Source organism: Diadema antillarum, unplaced genomic scaffold (assembly GCF_040938485.1).
Source record: "Diadema antillarum isolate AM-2024a unplaced genomic scaffold, OU_Dant_1.0 scf00000083, whole genome shotgun sequence".
NCBI classification, from domain to species: domain Eukaryota; kingdom Metazoa; phylum Echinodermata; class Echinoidea; order Diadematoida; family Diadematidae; genus Diadema; species Diadema antillarum.
Window position 1 is genome coordinate 506,823 of NW_027270972.1, and position 23,755 is coordinate 530,577.

General features: G+C 41.5%; 1 protein-coding gene across 1 annotated transcript; it reads right to left on the minus strand.

Moving 5' to 3' along the window:
* Positions 1 to 726: 726 nt before the first annotated feature.
* On the minus strand, positions 727 to 19,648 carry LOC139717806 (uncharacterized). Its single transcript, XM_071629305.1, has 16 exons — positions 19,529 to 19,648; positions 18,637 to 18,862; positions 14,066 to 17,179; positions 13,220 to 13,666; positions 10,646 to 10,796; positions 8,781 to 10,224; positions 8,105 to 8,340; positions 7,085 to 7,207; positions 6,192 to 6,302; positions 5,633 to 5,786; positions 5,212 to 5,358; positions 4,383 to 4,604; positions 3,650 to 3,934; positions 3,153 to 3,275; positions 1,604 to 1,821; positions 727 to 973 (listed from the first exon to the last, which is right to left on the minus strand). The coding sequence occupies exons 1-16, from the start codon at positions 19,646 to 19,648 to the stop codon at positions 742 to 744; spliced, it is 7,353 nt and encodes a 2,450-aa protein (XP_071485406.1). The 3' UTR covers positions 727 to 741.
* Between the last annotated feature and the right edge of the window lie 4,107 nt (positions 19,649 to 23,755).

Genomic DNA, 23,755 nt, shown 5'->3' on the forward strand with positions numbered 1-23,755 from the left:
CATTATATTAATCATTTGGCACGAGTGAGTTTAAATATCAAATTTCTGCAGCAAAATGCTGCTAAAAATTTAATAATCTTGTCAAACTATTTTTCATTTCATGCTGAGACACAACAAAATAGATGTCTATCAAAGTCATGAGTGTACACGCAGGGAATTGGTGTATATGATATTTTCTTTCCTTCAAATTCAACTCTTATTGAGTGGTAATTGATTTACCAGAACATGATTCTTTTTTAATGTAAAATATCACTGTAGTATTGCAGAATGAAGAGAGATCAAAATGAATCATTTTGACTGGACATCTCATTTGTTAAAAAAGTTAATTTGACCTTCTTAATGTTAACTTATCAAAATGAAAGGGGAGAAAAGAGATTTGTATTCCATATCAAGTGGGATTAAAAATCACAGTGTATTTGTGAGTTTCCTCTGCACAATGATTTTATGAAAATAGATCAGTGTTAGTACCACTTGACTTGCTCTTTATTCACTGCCTGCAAATGCTTTAGTAGAATCATTACGAACATACGAGACCGACTGTTTCTCAAGCCAGAACATGAGACATTTCTAACAAAATCTTGGCTGTAGCAGCATGACATTTAACATCACCTTCATAATGATTGGTAGAAGGAGCATTTTGACTGAGCAGAACGATGATAATAATAATAATAATGATAAATTGAATAAATAAATAAACAGGAGGTAGATCAAGAAATTTGTCTCTGTCCGGGAATGAGGCATTCAGTGCCTACCAACGGTCATCTTCTGGAAGGCTGAGGCCAGCTTGCGTCCCTTGTTGTCCGAGGACAGCTGGTGGTAGTTGGAGCTGTGGCGGGCAGCCAGGACGTGAATATCCTGGCTGCTGAACTCCTCCATCCGTTGCCGTAGCAACCCCTCCAGGCCTGGGTCCAGCTCAAAGGAGTACGAGTGCTCCTGGAACATGCGTATCTGGTCCACTAGCTTGGCAATAGACCTGGGATGACACATTGGCAAACATATTAAAGAGCATCACAGTCAAGTTGGGACAACAAATAACAATGTGTCCATAGAGGGAAAAAACAAAAATAATACAAATTAAAAAACTAGAATGTAGAAATGTAGGTTTACTATATCATCTACTTTCAGATTGGAACATCATAAAACACTTTAGCGATCATCTGAAGAAATCTGATTTCTTATTTCCTTTTACCTACACTCATAATGGCTTACAAATTAAAAAAAAAAAGATGATAGGCCCTAAGCCTGGAATGTTTCTCTCTTATCTCCATGATCATACAATTTGAATGTACACAATATCACTAGTGATTGGCAAATAGGTCCTAGCTCTTTAACTGCCTAGTATGTGCAATATCATTTTTTTTTTAGTTTCACTAAGTAGTTTCACTATTGATTAAAGATTTCAAAATAAAAATGCAAGGAAAACACAATCAAGTGTTCGAACATTTCCCGCTTAAAGAGAGATACGAAAAAGCAATGGCCGCATAACTGACATTGGACTGTGTACCCGCAATTGTAATAGAGGTCTAAGGATGTGGATGGATTCATATGAGGAAAGATCGAGAAAAGCTTGAGGTTTCTGAAACACGGTTGCCATGGCACCCACCTGAGTTTGGTCCACTTGCGCATGCCGTTGGTCAGCTGAAAGCCCCCAATTTCCTGCTGCTGGACGTGGAGCAGAAAGAGGAGGGTGGCTGGCAGGGTGGGGCAGGTTTTGTGCTTCTCCCCCCTCACCAGGTACTCACTGTCTCCCTGCAGGAGAATCCTGGAGGCATTGAGGTCCTCGTACACCGCCACCACCTTGGAGGGGATGTCCCGCCATGCCTGTTGTCGAGGGAGGCGAATGACAGGGAGAATATATTGAAAGCTGGTATCCTGGAGATTGCCCCGACTTGGTTTTAAAAGTTGGATCTAATTTTATCAAATTTGATCTGATCTGATCTGATTTTAACCCTTTTTCTGCCAAGGGGTTTGGCCAGTGTATACAATACTACGGGGCTTTTTGTGACAATCGGGTGCCAATCGGCTCTCAGAGCGCACAAAGTGTTAACAAACTTGGCCATGGTTTACGATTATGAAAAAATCCACTTCCACAGTCTTGGTGGAAGATGAGTAATCACTTGAAAATTTAAATACTGTGTTCTCATTATGCCTGCTTAGCACAAAACATAAACTAACCACATGAGGACACGAAGGACATACATGTATACACTCGTTAGTAGTATCTGTAGACAAGTAAAACATTCTTACAACTAGAGAAGCACTCTGAGAGCGCAGACCTCCGCCAAGCATGCAGCTCATTTCCATCACTGATCTTGTTCTTCCATAGGGATATCAGTGATTTCCACCCATACGTACTTATACTATAGCATGCTGAAAGTGTTTATAATAGTGTGCTGAAAGTCTCCCGATTTCCCAATATAGAAGCCCTTGTTACGTCATAAACCCTCAGCTGCACAGCGCGCCTCACCCTAGCAGAAACTAGAGCACGCACTTTAGTGCGCACATGCAAACCTCAAATACGCACAGCCTGAACTCCCAAGTTCATTGACCCTACCTGCCAAAATATAAAAAGTCCTTCATAAATTCCCCCAAAATTCTCAGATCACTACCAAAAGTTAATCGTTTGTTACTTGTGTCATTCTCAACCTTTCCTACAAGTTTCATCCCAATCCGTTATCTACTTTTTGAGTTATTTTGCCCACAGACAAACGAACGAACGAACGAACGAACGAACGAACGAACAAAAGAATGAACGAACGAACAAACGAACTAACGAACAAACCAACAAACCAACGGTAACGAAAACATAACCTCCTCCCTTGGCGGAGGTGATGATACAAATATTTTACATTAACAGCAATCAAAAGTTCGCAGAGGGATGCTTGGGAAGAGGCCTCAACAATTTAGAAACAATGGTTCTGAGGACTAGATGAGGATCTATAAAATGTGTCACTCACAAACGAACTAACGAACAAACCAACAAACCAACGGTAACGAAAACATAACCTCCTCCCTTGGCGGAGGTAATGATACAAATATTTTACATTAACAGCAATCAAAAGTTCGCAGAGGGATGCTTGGGAAGAGGCCTCAACAATTTAGAAACAATGGTTCTGAGGACTAGATGAGGATCTATAAAATGTGTCACTCACAGGAACCTGTCTGACGATAACGTTATCCAGGCCATCCAGAATCTGCACACAGGTGGCAAAGTTGCGCAGTTCAAAACATGTCTTGGCTGCAGAGATGAACTTGCTCAGGATGGCAACCTGCGCCTGGAAGAAGTAAAAGATTAAATAGAAATAAATTGAGTGCCAATATCATGAAGAATTTTCTTGATGTCCCAGCAATCAAGGTGGGATTTCAAGGATGCACCAGCTGCAAATAATGCGATAATTTACATATAGAATATCTGTTTTCACTGTTTTGCATACCACTTCTTTATAAGACATGAACAACTATGGTAATGTCTAATATAAAAGAAAGCGAAAAATGTGTTACGATATGATGTATGAATAGGTAAAATGCAAGTAACAACGGGATAACAGAAAAACTGACGCGGCTTGCATGATATTACTTCGAGGGACACATAGGTCATTCACGGACAAGAAACTGACACCAAACATCAGGAGCTTTGGAGAAAATTTACCTTGGCTGAGCTGGAGGACACGACTTCTGCAGAGACCCAGTGGGACACCACCTCCCCAAGGTCAATCAGGTCCCGGATCTCCTTCCCCTCAGCCACGGTTTCTGCAAACAGGCTCTTGGTCTCCACGCCTCCCTCGCCGGACACCAGCCCATCGGTTTTGCTCCCAGTGGGAGGGGGCGAGGGCTGGACCTTGATTGAGTAGGGAGACTTTGTGGTGTCTTTGACACCGATACCCTTGCAGCGGGAGTTGAGGTAGTGGACGGGATGAACCTTGATGAACAGAGACTGGTGGGGAAATAAAAAAAGAGGAGGGGAACATACAGAATAAAGTTATGCCACAAGTTGCTCACACTCTTTAATATTCAGTTGTGTGACATAAACCAGTTTAATTGATCTTTTTGCTGATGATTTAGTACATTCCATGAAACAGAAGTTCTGGTTCAAGCCTCTCGGCAGCACAAAGAGCATGTAACCTAGGTAACATACATATTCTCACTAGTCAATCTTACAGCAATCACTTTTGTTGTTGCTTGATCTTGAAAATAGGAATCATTCTTAAGTTAGGCTAATTAATATTTAGCAAATGTTTATAGTCTCTATGCAATATCAGTGATTTTTCATTGATATTTGCACACACCGACTGAATCACAATCTCTGAATCCTTTTTGAGTGATCACAGGGTCAACGAAAGGATGCCGGGGGAAACTCCCTGTGCTCGAGGGTCAAAGTTCACCTGTTGGATGAGGGTCAAGACCTGGGCAACGGTCTGCGAGGTGTGCTCACTCAGGTGGAAGCCCTCGGACTGGCGGGGAGGGGTGGGGTTGTAGGCGGTCATCTCCTGCTGCTTGGCTGGCTTCCTAATGAAGCAAGCCATGAGGGTGGCCTTGAAGCCCCCACTACCACCACCACCTCCCTTCTCCAAGTGGGAACCGCCCCCAGCTTGCCAGGGCAGGGGCTGTTTGGATGGAGAGACAAGACAGATTCATGAGGAAGATCGTAGAACAATGCTACGGAGCATTCAGAGAGATAGAGACACACAGAATGACAGAGACAGTTAAAGTGGAAGATTAATTGATTAACAGAGGAATGAAGTATGGAAGTTAACAAAAACATAAGATAGAAAGGGAAACAGATAGATACGTGAATGCCTGCATCAATGGTCTTATTAAAAAATGAATGGGCAGATTTTTAGAAATGATACATGAAAAGATGATTACAGACTTTACAAGATAGACAGAGGCAGCACAGACGGCTAGGCAGATAGACATGTAAACAGAGTGATAGGTGTTACAAGAGTCAGCTTTGTTAAGAGATCAATTGCAAATGCAAAATTTCAGCCAATTAAAAAGCTGATTTATATTCTTAACCCAAAATGTCAAGTCATTGCAAGATTGGTGGTGCTAAGACATTCAGACTACTCTACAGCTGCCTTTTTATTCCATGCAGATTTTGTCAGCCCAAAGCAGTGAAGGGCTCTCAATCTAGAATCGACAGACAGGATAAAATCCCTTCTCACAGTGAATGCAACAACACTTTGGCTGTCACCTTTGGGCCAGGCTTACCATGGTCTTATTTGTGCTGGGTAGCCCTGAGGCGTTTTCGGAGTTCTGAACCCTGGCGGCGACGGAAGTCAGACCGTTAAGGGCCTCCTGCTGTCTTCTCTCAAGGAGCTGGACCAGGAACTTACTCTGGGGCTCCATGGGGACAATCTAGAAAAGGACAGGGAGGAACAACCATTGTCTCAAGTCAGATCATGACAACATATTTGCTCACTGATTCCAGTCCACGAAGAACCAGAGCACAAAATCAACATATCAATTTAAGTTACAAGCAGGATTTTTTCTTTCTTTCTTTTGTTTCCACTCTGTTGCCATTGTCACCATCAATACCACGATGAAGGCTTGACAGTGTTGATTTATAAACATTTTAAGGGTTTTGAATTCACTTGGAACTAGTTTTCACCTCTTGTGAACTTCAGCTTACCTTTTCTGTGACGAATAGGACCAGGTCCTGCAGTAGACCGGAGTCTGGTCGGAAATCTATGTCGAAGAAGCCCTCCACCCATACATGCAAGATGTCCAAGGTCCGGGCTATGATGGCCGTAGAGAAATCACTCTCCCCATACAGTGTCCTCATGCTGCAAAATGAATAGAGACATGGTCACTGATACATATCTATGCAGTTTCATCATTTATGATGAAGAAATTCATTGGCTCTGATGATATCTACAGACTAGTTACAAGTCAGACATCAAAGGAGTGCTAAACCATTACATATGAGCGCTGGGTGTGCCATGCACAAACCCTCTTAACCCGTTGAGGACGAGTCCAGAGTATACTCGGGCAGGTGTCTATGGGAAATGCGTGTTGCAGCAAAATCAAACCGTCCTCAACGGGTTAAGAATAACAATATCTTGGCAATTTAAAGTTTTATGTGTCAAACTTTAAGCAAACACTGCAGCCTCTAGTGTTCTTCATTACAAAACAATAAAAACCAATAAAAGCAAAAAACAGGCGTAGGAGAGCAAGAACAATAGTCTTACCTGCACGCAACCATAAACCTGCTGGTGAGGAAGTTTAGCAGTTCCCGACAGGTGGCAAAGTAGTGGTAGGTATAGAAGAAATGAGGCAAGTATCCATCCAACAGTGCTTGCCTGGATTAGGGTATGAGAGAGAAAGAAGAAAGAAGTTGTGAGACATCCGTTCATCATCCTTTCATTTTCATACCTATATGATAATATATCTATATAACTAACAAGTGTCAGGTCAGGAACTGATATTCTGGGAGCAAGTTTCATTTTGAACCCATAAACATATTCTCACAATTTATGACGTTTCTTTTAAAGATGAACTGAATCACTGCCATTTCTATCTCAGTGATTTACAGTGTCACACAATAAGTTTCAACTTCAAACAGTTTGGGTTGTACATATCCTTGGTGTTGTTCTTGTTGACAATGTGTGACAATGTGTTTTGCTATTTCCTGATTTTTCAGTTATATTAAGTTGACATCAATATGCTAAGAATATGAATCACAGCTGTAGAATCATTCCGATCACTTTCGTCAGTTTCATCGTCTTAACCAGAATCATCATCATCATCACCGTCATCATCATCACTGTAATCACCATCGTCGTCATCATCATCATCGTCATCATCACTGCAATCCCCACTCCTTCACTGACACAAATAGTTATTGCTGGCACCATCAGTGACACCCACTACCACTACCACCACCACTATCAAAATCACTTTCATTGGTATCACCACCACTATGATCACCATTGTTGCCAACACCATAAGCATCCACATGACCAATCACCTTCATCATTATCTTTGCAATTATCATCATCTACATGTCACCAAAATTAGTATCACATGCCGATGACTTCCTTTAACTCAATTTCATATTTGTGAGAGATCACTACTAGTTTACCTTGCGTAAAGATAGGAGAAAAGTCCCTTGGTTTCTCCGGCCTGCAGCGTGGTGGTCACTCTCATGGTGTGGATGGTCAGCAGAGGGTTATCGGGCCTCCTGGTCAACATCTCACCCACAGATCTGTTATAGAAAAAAATGGTGCAAACATTATGAACATACTGATGTATATACACAAAAGTGTTTCACATGTTGTACCATAATGCTACCACAACCAAGACGGTTGTTATTTTGACAACAGATGTTGCATCACACTCCATAACAATATAAAATACCACAATATGTGTTCATAAAGATCCAGAACGGCAGAGGAAGTTGATTTTTCTTTTTTCTTTAATTGTCAAGAAGTTATATGTTGGCCAAGGAAGTAAATGATTGGATTTCTACACACAATATTCACAAACACAGTACCGGTATGTGTCTTGATGACATGTTACATATTTCTTGGCCCTAGAAATTTCCTTCTCAGCATAATGTTCACCATACTGGTCTTTAACATGAAATTAATACGTCCAGAAATCATAGGAAACTTTATAAGTTAAATGTTTCTCTTGTGATGAAAGAGAATGTCCGCTGATTTGTAGAAACTGTTAGCTGCCTTGCCAAATTCTTTGAACTCACACACTCCCTCTAAATTGCTGCACAAATTGTACTTACCACTCAAATACTTTATCTTGTCTTACAAGTGAGCCCAATATGGCATGTACTTTCAAGAGCCACACCTGCTTAAGTGTAATTATAGATATGTCCCTGATTTGATAACTATTTGCCAAGGCATACATTAAAAGAAATAGATATTATTAAACATCACATTCAATGTAATTAGCCAATGGACAAAAGAGCCGCTAACAAACCATAGAGTGCCCTGTTTTATGATATTCCATCTTTCAAACAGTTGCATATTTCTCTGAAGTTTCATGTTCAAATTTCATTTAGATCTGCCAATCTGCAGCATTAGCCAGGCAGATGTCTTTCATTACAACAACTCTTTGAGGGTAAATTCTCCCTCTCATCACTCACATGGTGGCCAGGGAGTAGAGCAGGCTGAACTCCAGCCCCCACTGCTCAGCAAAGAGCATCTCCAGGTGCCGCTTGGCGGACTCCAGGAACTCGATCTTCTGGGTGGTCTCCGCCAGGTCCTGGCCCACCTTGGAGACCATGGCCTTGTCGGAGGAACCCTTCTCCTGCAGCTTGCGGTAGAACTTGGCCGTCTTGTTGCGCGACCGCTTCTCGAGGGTCAGCTGCTGGTCCACTTCCTGCAAGGCCAGATTGGAAGATGGAAAGGATTTCAAGAGAGATGGCATATCAATTTCAGGGGCAGAGAAAATCACAATGAAAACATTAATGGTGATGATGCGGGAAATTGCATTTCAAACCACATATGCATCACATGTAAACAAGAAAATATTCCTAGAATCAGAAAAGCATTTCCAACTTTTCCCCATCATTCCACAATTTTACCAACCTCATAATGTACACTCTCTGATTAGATTACATAAAATTAGTGTTCAATGATTCAAGATCCCCAATACTTTATACTTGTAAAATTTTTCCCAGTGATTAGAAAAAGTCAACAATATTGTTTGCGCACTAGCAACCTAAAGGTGCAATGACAGACATGCATACTTGAAATGATGAAACTACTGATGATGAAACTGCATAGGGTACAACATGGCACTGATGAAAGGACTCTCACCAATATCTTGCTCTCTATGGTGTTCTGGGTGTCCCCAAAGCCAGTCAGATTCTGGGCATACTCCGCTACTGATGGGTCCACCCGATCCCCACACCACATGACGCCACCGGGTACCACCAGTCTGCCCTCCTCCACCGACGTTTCCATCATGGAGGACGAGTCTGCTATGGAGCTGCTCATATGGCTCTGCTGGGTCCTTGAGGACGTTCCCGACGAGGTGCTGCTGAAGGAAGCAATGCTGTCCCGGCGACCTGCACTACTGAGGGGTGCTTGCTGACTGCCTTTGGGTGTCACACTGGACTGCACAAGCCTGGACTGGTTCAATTCAGACTTGGTGATGGGGAGAGTTGAGTTGAGGTTGGGCGTGGACGTGCTGGGCGGGCTCGTCGGTGGTGATAATGGGAGGCTGGCGGAGAGGTCACTTGTGCTTGACATCATGCTCTCCTCCAGCTTCCCTGCGGTGGAGTCCTGGCTTGCCTGGCTGAGCAGAGACCGGTCCATGTATAGAGAGTCCTTTGAAGAGGAGAGCAGGGACTCCCTCGACTGCACCATGCTGTTCTGAGAAGGAGCCCGCTCCTGTACAGAAGGTGTCGCCCCTTTTGCTTTGGCACCCGCTTGAGTTGTAAGTGAGGCGTCTGGGACCTCCTGTTCATCCACCTTAGGCAGTGTCTCCCTGCTCCCAGCTTTCCTGGCTTGCCTGCTTGATCTTCCCTCCCGGGGTTCTCTCCCTTCCCTGCTTCCCTTTTTGTCTTTGCCTACTCCATGACCCTTCCCATCGCTTGCGGCCACATCTTGGGTTCCCGTCTTCTCACGGTGTGTACGCCTCTCCTTCTCCTGTTCTTGTGTCTTCTCTTTGCTTGTCCGATGCCTTGTGGCCCTCGGTGACCCAGGCGGTACCTTGGCCACAGCACCGCTGAGTTGCTTCTCCGTTGATTCAAATCTCTTGTGCTTCTGATCTCCAGATTTCTGAGAGGGAGAAGTGACCCTTTCCTCAGATTCATGGTTACCCCTCTGCAATGATCTATCCCGCTTTGACGATGAAGACGACGGCCGCGGTGTCTCAGTTGAAGAAGATGATATCCTCCTTTCCTTGCTCCCATCTTCCTTTGATGACTTTTTCCGCCTGTCTTTCTCTGCTGCTGCTGTTTTCCTCTCTGCAGGAGTTTTCTTTGCACTGTCGGGCTGTTCTTCCTTGAGACTTTCTGGTCGTTTTGACTTTGGCTCCTCTGACCGTTTACCACTGCTTTTACTGCCACTGCCTGTCTTTCTCTCCACAGATGCACTCTTGCCTTCAGTCCGATCCTTTGATTTTGAGGTAGTCCTGCTGCCTTCCTTGCTAGATTTCTCGGCTGAGGAGGAGGGCTTCTGTCTTCCTTGCTCAGATACATTTTCTTTGGACTTTCTTCTTCCCACACTAGGTTTTGTTTGGGATGATGGTGTTTTCCTGCAATACACAGACAGTCAAATATCAAGTCAATCATAACTACTATTAAATTGCATCATTTTTTGCTTTCAATTGTAGTGTACAATGTAAACTCTTCTTTGCAATGTAGTGACAAATGAACAAGAGTTTGGCTCTTTCGACAAGATTTGTTTTATACCAAGTGAGCTTTTGAGACATGCAGGATGATCACAAATTATACTGTTGTACTACCATAAGCATTGTACAAAAAAAAAATAGACACATGTCAGACATATTTCCTTATGATGCCATTAAGACACAATGTCAAAATATGTGACAGAAAAAAAAAGCGACTTAACAACCAGCCCCCCCCCCCCCAAAAAAAAAAACAACAACAACAACAACCAAACTGAAACTGTCCCTTTAAGCATGACCTTTGACTGGTGTGGTAGAGTGAACTTACAAAGTAGCAGGTTTCACTGGCTTCTGGCCGTTGACAGCTTCATACAGCCCTTCCAGTAAGTCCTCCTCCCAGTAGAGGTCGCAGAATTTCTCTGTTACGGCGCTGGCAAACGTGACCCATGTGACACTGGCCAGTGATGCGATGTACTCGGCTACATGAAGATACATTTGTACATTTGGACATTAGTAGTCAAGAAACTGGACCAATACCACAGGTAGGGTAATACTCACTTAATCTGCATTGGTCTGGGCTTGTATAAGCAAATCATCTGACATGTATCTTCAGTGTATTTACAATATGCACTGAACAGGGCTGGAAATTTGTCCCCCTGTACAATAGCAATGAATGATAACATTCTTAGGACAATCTGACAGGTTAACATAGATGGCTTGTAACTGCAACCCCCTCCCCTCACCTCAAAAAACAGAAAAGGACAAAAATATCAGCCCGGTCATTTCACCTACGTAACTTGTATACATAAACCTGATGTAAAATGTGCAATTTCTTCTTTTATGTTTTTGGTTGAGTAAAAAAAACAAGAAAGGAAAATGAGTGAATATTTGGGTCAAACAATACAAATATATGACTTGATGTGAATAATAATATCTTCTCTTTAAGTTTCGTTTCAAAACAGGTAATTTAGTGAATGGCTGTGTGCTAGTTACAAGGAGAATTGCGGACCATGCTATTATCAGTCCACATAATATACACATGTGACTATTGAATAAAAAAGGAAACTTTTATGGAAATATGTGAAGCACATTCTGTAAACTTAAATACTAGTATAAAGTCAGATGAGGAATTCTCCACCTATTTGCTTCTTACTCTACAAATCCAGTATAAGTCAACCATGGTGCGACATTTCACCTTATCTTTGAGAAGCATGGAGAGTACATAATCTATGAAACATTCCATCAGCATGCTAGACAGCAGTGATGCTAGCAACACACAATGTGTCCTTGGTCTGTTTCAGCCGAATCCAAGGCATCAGACACCCGCCCGTGCCACTTGTCTTTTGTTTCATTGAGAGCTGGTTTGTGGGCTCCTAATCAATACTGACCATCCAAATCTTGTCTTCTATTTGTCTAACAATTGTCTTTATTGCAGTATTGATTGTCTCCCAGGTAAGCTATTTCACATTCTTTCTGTCATGTTTAGAATGGATTTTCTTCTACTTCATGGTCAAAACAGACGTGTGCTTGTAAGGGAATACAATTGGCCAGTTTGCCTACACAGGTGTGTTTGAAGTTATGAATATACCTCCCAGACGATCTGACAATGAGTTGTTCGATTCATTTCAATTCTAGGAATCTACTTTACATGCACTGTTTGTTGCTTTGCAAGGCAAGCCTCAAGCCAGTTTTCTAGATGCCCAGAGCGACTTTTTTGAATTATGATATGCAAGTAAACCGGTTTTTTGGTGGTTCCCAAGTAATGAGTTGTTGCATATTCATGTGGAAGAAATGAAATATTGTGGCAAACATATCCAAGGTTCAATTATCCACAGTGTGAAGCTGAGTTCGTTTACTAGGTACTCGATATTCATATCAATGTGACATTTTAAAGCTAGCACTAAAAAAAAAAAAGCCTCCTCACACAACGACACTTAACAAAACTTGATTTCATCCTGCCTGACCTCACAGACATTGATTATGGGAGCATATCTTTTACTTTCTTTACAGAGTTCTGTTACTTTAATATATTTCTATGCTATATTGCTCCTGAAGTAATCTTGATACCATTAATGAAAGTAAACTTTCCATAAATCCATGAAAAGTATCATTCTGCAGATGTCTGAATTATAGATCTCAAGACTGGTCTTCTGTATAATATGATAAACTATTTCTTTTATTATCAGCTCCATGATTCTTTTTCGCATAGCATTTATTGTTTTTCTGTAAGCATTTGTGCAATTTAGTGTGAATTCTTGGCAAGTGCCATGCAGGAAACCTTTTACCTCAGTTTGGTAGCAAACATTTCTTTAAATATTCATATCCTTCACTCAAATAAGCATATATGCTGCTTGACTGATGACACTTACGATGCAGATAATAAAAACAATATCAGAGATCTCGAGAATCTCTTGGTAGAATGTATTGATTCTTTAATATATTGCGAGTGCACTCAAGCAGAATACACATAATGACGCTGCGTTCTGTGAAAGCAGACACAGGGTCCTACGAGATAAATGGCTCGTGGGGCGAGGGTTATAGAAATTTGCTGCCTCATCAAGTCTTAAATTGTAAATTGGCCACAGGAATCAATAAATGTCAGCTACAGTTTTCCAAACATTGCGACCCTATACACTCTTGTGACAGAGTGTTGCTCTTCCTGCAGCAAAAGACCTTAACTCCCTCCACTCATAAATCAATGTCACTTTAAAGATCAAAGATTGTACAGTGATACTGACAACCCTGTGTGTAGTGACTGCTAAAGACAAACACAAAAAGATGGCCTTTGTAGACAGATGGCCACCATAGAAAGGTTGGTGGCTAATGGTGATTACGTCACATAGCATTACTATTGATAGAGAGCCAATAGGAATGAAGTATACCAAAGCAATGTAACACGTACCCATGTGCAAGTCTTCCACTCCATTCTCGAGGTATCCATCGAATGCAAAGGCCTGCCTGATCTGGCGGATAACCTTCTTGAGGTGCGCATTGCCTTGCAGGGCATCGGCAAGCTGGACCTCCTGGACGGTTGGCAGGTCCTCCCCACTGGACGTCGCGTAGCGCAGGTTGACCCCACTATCCCTGGAGGGCGATGACATGGATACGGACATGGGCGAGCTTGGCATCTGGGTGGCCTGGATCGGCCGAGTGTCGTCCATGTCGTCCGTCAGCTGGCTGAGCTGGGACTGACCTTGGACGCCCACCTGAAGAGTGGTCATTCCAGTCTTGGTCAGGGCAGATGACACTGCTTGCCTGCTTCTGTCGCGGGACTTGCTCTGTGATCTGGCGTGGGATCGGTTCCCTTCCACCCTCAATCTCTCTACCCTTGGTGATCTGGAACCGTTTGCTGTCAGTTTTTTAAGAGAAAAAACATTACCCAAACAAATGATAGGTCTTCTTGCACATGAAATCAGTACACGAAAAAAAAAAAATCATTGGAGCATAAATCAGTAAGAGAAAAAAACATCATTGAGCATCTCAAAAGGCTACCTTCTAGTAAGAACAACACTGCATCAACTTTACACATCACATTTCTGCACTGGCAAACACAAGCTCTGTACTTGACCCTGAGCTGCACCACTGCACTTTCTCCTTACTCTTCATTTTTCAAGTATTCATGCTCTTAAGCTCAGCATTGGCTCTTTGCATGTCTGAAGCCTAAATAGAGTTTACCACGCAATTAAAACTTTCTGTTCAAATCGCTAAATCTTTATTTATATACTGTATATCATTTCATATCACTTACATTGTTCTCGGTGCCTTTCTTTCCTAGAGTCAGAATCACCATGTGAAGAACTGGCTGAGGATGCCTTTGTGGGTTTCCTCCGATGAGGCTTGGTTTGGCCTTTCTCCAGAACCCCATTTGGGGCAGGACTGGAAAATGAGGATTCACTGCTCTCAGAGTCGGTGGTGAGATGACTGGTTGCAAGCTTGCCCAAAGCCTTCTTGTGTGGAGACACGGCGTACTTTGACCTCTCTGCCCTCTTCTTGGTATGGTCTCTCTTTCGGTCTGTCAGACTACGATGCTGCCTCTGTGGCAAGAGGGAGGAGTCTGGGTCACTGCTGGTGTCTGCATGTTTCTTTTTCCTGGGTACTGTCCTGACAGGCGTCGGCTTGCCATCGCTGACTGGGGTGGATGTTCCAAGATAGAATGTAGGGCTAGGGGTTTGGGCCTGCACGGGAGATAAGACGGCATCGCTACCACCGCCTACTGACTGCCCGGAAGACACGGTCTGGGGTGATCCAATCTGCAAGGGAAGTCCCTGCAGGGGAATGCCAACTGGTACAACCCTGAACAAGCCTGTTTGAGGATCTTGCTGCAGCTGTACCTGAATGGGAAAGTTCAACCCCTGACCATTGCCAGCATTCAGAGTTAATGAACTTGCATCGAAGCCTGAAGAGGGATCCAAAGTGAGAACAGTTCCTTGCTGTAGAGGGGACTGTGCAGCTGTGCTCCCATGGGCAGTCACTGGCAATGACGTTCCCTCTACAAGACTGACAGCACCATTTTCTGATTGCACCTTGGCCTCATGCACATGGTTGACACTGGCCACTGGGGCTGATGTCTCAATAGCAGGCTTTGATAATGATTCCATCTTATTCTCATCCTGGGCAATCTCAGACAATTTCATTTGTCCCTGAGGGCCCAAATCTAGTGTCTCTTGCTTATTACGTTGACTGGCGATGATCTGTTTGTTGACATTTTCATGGTTCTCATTGACGCTTTCTTTGGTAGCTAATGAAAGACTCTTTGAAGCAATTCCTTTGCTCTCTGACAAGATTTCTGGCTTATCTTCCACACCTGGAATTTGAACAGGAGAAAAACTGGCGGCAGTGGTAAGAGGGGAATGCTGAACTACTGTCACTGACCTCATCTTGAATACTGGTGAACCACAAGATGTACTTTCCACAACATCATGGTCACTTTGTCGAAGGACGCCCGTTACAGGGTGGATAATACTCTGATCCTTTGGCAATTTGCGCTCACTCAGGTCCTTCTCTTGAGCATGTGGCATACTTGTTGCCAGTGATGACATTCCATGGTTTTCTGAGATGGCTTTGGAAGATGAGATATCTGCCAGCTCTGATGGAATGGCTACTTTGGGTACAGGGTTGGGAGAGGGGTAGGGCGATGGTTTGGGGGAACCCAGGCCATGTTTATGAAATAAAAGCTTTAATTTCTGATCACTTGAAAGTTCTTCACCCAGAAGCTTGTTTGATTCCTCTGACTTCTTTGGAGTTGTTTCAGTGTCCTTGCTTTTTTCATGTTCATGGATATTCTGTACTGGATTGTCACTCGCTTCAGATGACAAAAAATCAGCTGCATCATTTTCTATATCTTGAAGCATTGTAGGGGGTGGCTTCTCTTTTCTTGGTGCCTTAAGATCAAGTTTGATGAGTTCCATTGCTTTCTTTGCCTTTATTTTGGCCTCATCCACAATGGGAGATTTTACAGGCCTGTCCAATATTGTAGCTGTATTGTTGTCCAGAACAATTGGAGTGAAGAGCTTGGCATCTCTCTCAAGATGTGGGTTTGCTCTGGAGGTACCAGTATGACTTATACTCCTATGCCTCATTAGTGCAAGGTCCTTGATGTTAGAGTATGATGAATCTTGCTTTTGGTCCTCCTCCTTTATTTCAGCAATGTTTGAGAGGCTGGATTTCCTGCTGCCACCTGATTTCATCTGTGGCGCACGAAATGCTGACGACTTTGAACTGAAAGTATGGCACGTGGCAATGCTATTGGACCGTATCCTGGACAAGATGCTGCTGTCTCCTTCATTCTCGGACTCCGTCTCAAACCAGGGGTCATCCAAGATGTACAAGTCTGCATCGGTCATGTGCCCACTTGAAAATTCATCATCTGTTCCTCCCGATGAAAAGGAGCGTTCTCCGCTCCCATGTAGCACACCTTGATGTCCTCTCAGATCATTCTGACCACCAAACGTCCTTTCGTCAGGTTTGCTGACAGCACCTACAATCTGTCTGGACTTCATGAACTTTGTCAACGCATTCGATACCTTATTCGCTGTCACACTGGACTGCAATGAATTCCTCTGTTCCTCTGGAAGAGCTTCAAAGGAAGCACGAGACACTTTGATGACAGGTGGATCAGGTGTGATGTTTATTCCCTCAATCTTGTTTGGGTCGTCAGAATCTGCACTCTTTGATCGTTCACTTGAGCCATGACTTCCAAGGCTATTCCTTCCTGTGAAGTATTCCTCCTGCAAGCTCAAGCTTCGTGGCAGCACAAAGGCATCAGTGGTAGATCCTAATGAATTCCTCTTGGTCTGCTGGTACTTGTTCTCATTGCCACCAGGGAAACTTCCAGAGGAAAACCCGTCCCCAGTGGATTTGAACAAGTCTGAATCTGACCCCAATTTTGATGTCCCTTTGTTCTCGTACACAGGAGTGTTGTCCCCTGAGTAGATTTTCTTCAAAATCTCCTGAGCACGCTCTGACAGGTTCCCAAAGGCGTCGAGACTTGGTGGTCGGAGGGGACCGCCACCTCCCGATGCCATCTTGGCATGAGTTGCCCTGTTCAAGGCAGCTCGTTTCTGTAAGGCAGACCCAACTTGCGATGACTTGACAAAGTGAGGAACTGTTACCACCGGCCTGCCCCTGATTGGAACTGGCTTCAGAAGAGCGGAATCTGGGATGGATTGCTGGATGAAGGCATTTTTGATGCGCACTGGGCCTTGTGATTCTGGATTGGGCGTGGATTCTGAATCAGCCTGAGGTTGTGGGCTTACAGCTGACTGGATTGTGCTGGTCACATGGTCTGCTGCGTCAGTCTCCTTAGAGCTCTCTTCTTCCTGTTCCCCTACATCATTAATTCCTCCCTTCTTTGGGTCAGCGTCTGAAACAAGAAGTTTTGGAAAATGTATGACCTATGAGAAAGCAATTACATATGCCCCTTCATACATACAAACTTTAAATTTCCATTAAAAGGAATGAAATAAAATGTTTCTAGAGTAACTCTTCTTAACATGGCTTGTTATAATGTATTGACTTCGTCTTGAATAATGTTTTATCATGAAAAGACAAGAGCCTTGTCATGATAAAAATTTTCATCAAAGTACATTGTCAGAGCAGAATACACTCACGATATTAAAGGGTGTGCACAGTTCTGGTCGGGGTGAGGATTTAGCTTTTAACATTTTGCGAGATATTCAGAAACCACTCTATGAGATGTCAAGGAGCATGCGATTCTAAGGGGTATCAAAAGTTTATTTGATGAAAATCAGTTTTGAAATGTCTGAGATATCCAAAAACAAGGTGAAACAAAGAGATCCTACTAAAGTTGGGGCATGTCGCCTTTTATTATTATCACTTTTAGGGATATCTCAGCCATTTGAAGACCAATTTTCATCAAATAAACGTTGAATCCTTCTTAAAATTACATGCTCTTTCATATTTCATAAGAGGTTTCTCATTATCTCACTTAGGAATGTTAAAAACATGAATCCCTACCTCAGCCAGTACTGTACAGTCCCTTTAAGGGAACAAGATAAAATAGAAAACAGGAACAAGAAGGCTGTCTATGGTCTTACAATACTGTATACGCCGAATATTTCGCAAGGTTGTTATTTTTGAGAATTTCGTGAGTCAGGTGCTATTCGCGAAATTAAAGACACGCGAAAATATTGACTCTGATCCCGATGTGAATGTGACGTACGCATGTACATTTCTCTGTTCAGTACAGGACTACACGATCGCAAATTTAACCACTCCCGATTCGTGAAAATTTAGACTCGCGAAATACATGGCGAATACAGTACTCAATTCACTAATATTTTGATTTTAACATGGTCATTGATAAGAAAATTTGTTGATTTCACTTGAACTTTCCTTTATAAATAATTTCATTCAACTTTCATTTCAACTGATATCCTTTCAGGTGCTTTTGTTATTCATAATGTGGAATAATAATGAAATGCTTCATGTGTTTCACACTCCTCTTGCTATTGTCTGGCCAACACAATATAGATTCAATTATTGACTAATCATTATGCAGTACACTACCATTGATAATGAACATGGTTTTTTAAAATTCTTAATACAATGAAGGAAAAGTTCAGGTAAAAAAATTACCATCTGATCTATACATCTTTATACACGTTTTTGTTTAGCCATGATGAAATTTCAATTTTTTTTTATAAAGAAAACTGCTGGTCTAGGGGACTTTGTTATAACAGGAGTCACCTGCATTGTTCCAGACACGCAGACACCCACACAAAAAATAGACAGTAAATTGACAAAATTTCGCAGCAGTCAGCAATCAAATGGTTTGCATGTTTCTCTCAAAATACTTACCACCGTTTTGATGATTACTACAGGAACTGTATAGTGCGAGTTGTACTGAGTTTGCGTTCAGCTGTTCATTGCATAGCTTGCTGATCTCCCCGAGTGTGGGCCTACAGTTGGGGTTATCTGAGGTGAGCCTTTGGAGGAAGTTTCGGAGGGTGCTCCCACTGGTCTGGTCAGACTCTGAGGTATCTATGAGTTGGAGTAGAGTCTTTCCGATGGAGTACACATGAGCCTGCATCAAATGACAATAACAACATGAACATGGGCACATTAGGCAACTTGCTGCTTTATGCAATAGAACTTCAGTATATAAAGAGGTGGGACATAGCAAAACCCTCTTATAACAATTAGGTGCCTTTGCAGGTTCCATCCCTCTATACTTTTTATTTGATTTTGTAGCCTGATACAGTAAGAAACCGAAAGCAAGGTATCCATAATTGTCACGGTTTCTAGGTCCTTGTTTTAACAAAGTTCATCTGTATCATCAAAACATGTAAAAAATGGAAATAAATAACTCCCTTGCAAACTTTTCACCACAGCTGATCATTTCAAGCAAGACTTCATGAGTAAAACCAGTTGAACGAATTTGCATATTTTTGTGTCCCTTTTTAAGAGCTCCTTCTCAAATATACTTGAAATGATCATATACCTGTACATTCAACCATTCAGTTTTAAGTCTTCATGCTCCTTGAATCTTGCAAAAGGCTCAGACACACGTACACCATATATACCTTTGTTCTCGGTAGCACTGGTCACGCATAATGGTATCCCTGGGGCTTCACCGTGTTAAACCTTAATGTACAATAAACAACAAGGCCACTTGAAAGTGATGTACAATGGAGCCAAACATTAATGGGTCAGGCCGTGGTTTGTGGAACATACAATCTGCAGGACATACAATCAGCTTGTTGCCAGCATTGACAACCTTAGTCTGGGATTTCCAAATGGGCATGGCACCATACACTGACCTCTCTTTGGCAATGCTAGCACCATTGTGATCAATTTTGCTACACACCATCCGAGGTGTATAGGTATCAATTCTCTGGGGTTCCCTCTCTCTTGCAGTTAAGCAACAGAGGCACAATGCAAAGATCACTTGGAAGGTTCTTGAAGAAGACCCAAAACACACAATACCAGCTCATTGAATGGAAAACCAATAGACATTGTTTGGAAAAGGTGATTCACCTCATATCAATGAAAGCAACTGGCCTGGCTGAGCACCAATTTTACAAATCCTAGAATGTTTGATATAAATCATGAACATCATCACAACCTGAAAACAATCACCACATCAACACAGCAAGTAAAAGCAACTGAAAGATTTAAAACATTTTGTACATTGTAGATCTGTTCCATCTGTCAAATTGAAGCACCCTACATGCCATCCAGAACTGACAAACTGGGTATGAAATCATGCATAAAATGTACTCATCACTTTCACAATTGAGTTTTAAGTTTAAATCACTTGATACCAACATTGCATGGCAGATGCTGCCAAGTGTTCTAAATGTTCACATTTTGTATGCACAAAATTTTTGCAAGTTGCCTTTAACAATCAATACATATATTGTAGACAAGAACTTTCATATTGTCACTGGGGTGACAAGACCTTGTATCTGCAATTTTGGTGAAAATGACTTTTTTTGGATTAATAGTCAAATAATAGGTTAAGTGATGTCCTGTCCAAATTCCAACTGTCTTACTCCAAAAATGAAGCCACTACGGCATGTCAAAGGAAAGGCTATCCCGTTCGCTGTAGTGCTTTGGCTGCCATGTTTTTCGGCTCTCCTGAACATTTGACATTTTGTAGATCTATACAAGGTCTTGTCGCCCCAGCGATGATATGCATTCTAATATCATGAAATTTGGCTCCCCAAAATTAAAATGCATGCAATCATACCTCATTTCTCAATATTTGTGAATCTATTTTATTGTGTGCTGCCCATTACCAGGAGAAAAAAAAGCAGTAGGTCTGCACTGTATTCAGCATGCTGTATACATGTACGCCATACATATTCAGCAAGTCTAATTTTTTCGCGAATCGGGACTTCAACAGTTTTGTGACTGGTTAAATTCATGAATGGTTACATTAAAAAAAAAAAAAACTGTGGAGCACAGAAACAGAGAAATGTACATGCCAGCACGCTGCTTTCATGTCGGTACCAAAGTTAATATTTTGGTGCGTTTTTAAAGTTTGTGAATGGCATCCGACTCATGCAATTTGCGCAAAATAAAAACCTTGCGAAATATTTGGCGTACACAGTAAATGCTAACACAGCACAAGGGGAGTAGACAAAATCATGGTTCTTAGATTGAAACTCCTAATCATTTGTGAGATTAATTTGTTTGAGATGATGTACCTCAAATACAGTACTTACAGTGTACATGCATGAATATGCTTGTCCAGGATGACACACATTTTGTCTACGGTATCTATATCTCTGCCTTTCCATTTGCTCATGGCATATCTGTCTCCATGATTCTTTTCTAGCCATTTGCATATATTCAAATTTGTTGTGTTCATTAAGGTACATGTAATACACTGAACATTTCTTAGCACATTATGAAGAATTCCAGGACACTTTCAGACCACAAAGAAATAGACTAGAGCAGACTTCTTTTTAGGTGATACGCTATCAGCGTATCACCTATTGTGATTGTCAAAATCTCTCTTTATTTCTTTTTATTCTTCTTTCTTTCTGGACAATTTTGTGTCATCAATATCTCAAGAATGACATTACGGAATAACATGACATTTTCAGGGAACATGTCTCATGACAATATCTAGCCACAATAAGGTTTTCATGACAGTAACATATCTATGACGTCATCTAGGCGCCATTTTGTGATTTTCGGACCATGTTACATGATCGATCATAACTTCATAACTAAAGGTCATTTCTGTATCATTTTCGGTGGACATAAAGTTCAGGTCACGTTCTATCTTTCTTTCTCTGATCCTAATTACCTAGGACGTCATCTAGGACGCGTAAGCGCGCGTCAAACTTTTAAAAGGCTCAAAACAACTTTCCAATGGGAAATCTCGAAGTTTCAGACAAATTTAAGCGTTTCAAACGATTTTGCGCGTGCGCGTCCGTCCGCGCGTTTTCGCGTGCACAGCGCGTCAGTAACATGAAAATGCACTTTTTTTGACTGATTTGGATTCCTGATACTTTGAGTAACAATATCCATTGATTTCTGATCGTTTCTGACAAATAACAAAGCATTGCACTTGCGTCAAAGTTCAAATTTCGCCTGCGCGTCTATGTGCAAATATAGTGAAAAAACATGTCTTTGTTTATTTCGCCATAGCTCTTTAAAACGTCTGGTTACCCTATGTTTTTATTGCATATTACAAAAGCATATAAATTGGACATAACGTTTCAAGTATCATTATTTCCATAAAACATTATGACGTCATCACATCGTCATCTGAAATCAAAAAAGTGGAATTAATTTTTTTAAGGTACTGTTTCTGAGATTCATTTGCTCGTATCTCTGTTGTTTAAGCTAAATATTATCCCAAATTCAGATATGTTGTACTTTGAACATTTGCCTTTCAAGTCCATGTCATAGTTTTGAAATTTGATGACGTCATCATGCTTTAAATTGTGTTTAAAGGTAAAGATGCAAAATCGTACAAGTTTACGTGTTATGTCTATGGGAGGTGATTTTTTTAGAAACCATGCATTGACTTGACAACGTTTAAGCACCTTTATCTCAGCTGATTTTGCTTCATTTCCTTTGAAACTTAAGTATGTTGTAGATGTGACAATAAGCTGCAGTAATCATGCATTTTATTCTTTGAAATCTCCTCATGAGGTTGACAATTTTGCAATTTAAAACTGAAAATGAGAATGGAATGCGGACCAAACGATTCCTGATTCATCTTTCACGTACATAAGTTTACGTTCCTCTAATTTTCTCGTCGAGACGTATGGCCGAGTGGTTAGAGGCGTCGTCTTAGAAACGTGAGGTTGCACACGTACGGGTTCGATCCTCACAAGAGCACGAAAGAATATAATTTTTATTTTTACTTTTTTTCTTCAATGGAGTACCACACCTTCGTCCATGTAGAAATCACGTTTGCATGTAAACACACCTATACGCACACACTCACACAGTATACCTTTGTTTTGCGTTGGAGACTGCATTACTTCGACTGCTGCAAAACTTTGCAGGCTGGGCTTTCAAACTGATATAGTATATTGTAATAAAATGAAATTTGTTCATATCAATTCAGTAACACAATGTAGTCGTGGTTACTTTGTGCTGATTTATACATGTAACAAGTTATACATTGTAAAAAAAGGTATTCAGTCTTCTGTATTGATGATTATTTGTCAATTAGTGGTTTTTGTGGAGTTTCAGATAGTGATAAAAAGTATGGATGATAAGTGCAGCGATACTTCCTACAGTTAGTTCAAAGTTGTGTTACAGATGTTTGATACATACATTTAGCATTGTGTGTGTATATATACGTGTGTATACAGGTTGGCCATATGACACATTCTAGACAATTAATCTTAATTGATTAGCAAACGTTATCAGCTATGGAATTGAATATGGTACTAATGTATGATGTTAATGATTCTAATTAAACTGTGACGAGTTTAAAGGGATAGCATAACTGTGTGTAAAAATAAGGCAACTATAAGGAAATTTTAGGGCAATTTGATAACCATGCCTATAATAATTTCATACAGGTACTAATGCCTGCCTCATATTCGTGTGATAGATTGTCATGTCAATAGCAAACTGACAACGTACGATGAATGTGTTATACATTGAACAACTGTCTTTCAAGTCCATAACGTTCCTCATATTTTCCCGTCGAGACGTGTGGCCGAGTAGTTAAAGGCGACGTCTCAGAGACGTGAGGTTGCGGGTTCGAACCCCACAAGATCACGAAACAAAATACTTAGCTACTTTACTGTTTTTTTTCTTCAATTTTGTATTACATATTCGTCCATGTAGAAATCACGTTCGTATATAAACGCACCTATACACACACACAGACACACACACACGCCATATCCCTCTTTTTTTGTGTGTTGGAGACCACATTGCTTCGACTGCAGCAAATTTTGCAGGTTGACTTTGTCAAACCGATCATAGTATGTAA

Coding starts and splice junctions, on each gene's coding strand:
- LOC139717806 (XM_071629305.1), bottom strand. CDS start 19,648: ATGGTGTGTAGCAAAATTGATCACAATGGTGCTAGCATTGCCAAAGAG. Junction 3,935..4,382: donor TCTTGACCCTCATCCAACAG/GTGAACTTTGAC, acceptor TTTCCCCACCAG/TCTCTGTTCATCAAGGTTCA. Junction 974..1,603: donor CGCAAGTGGACCAAACTCAG/GTGGGTGCCATG, acceptor GTGTCATCCCAG/GTCTATTGCCAAGCTAGTGG.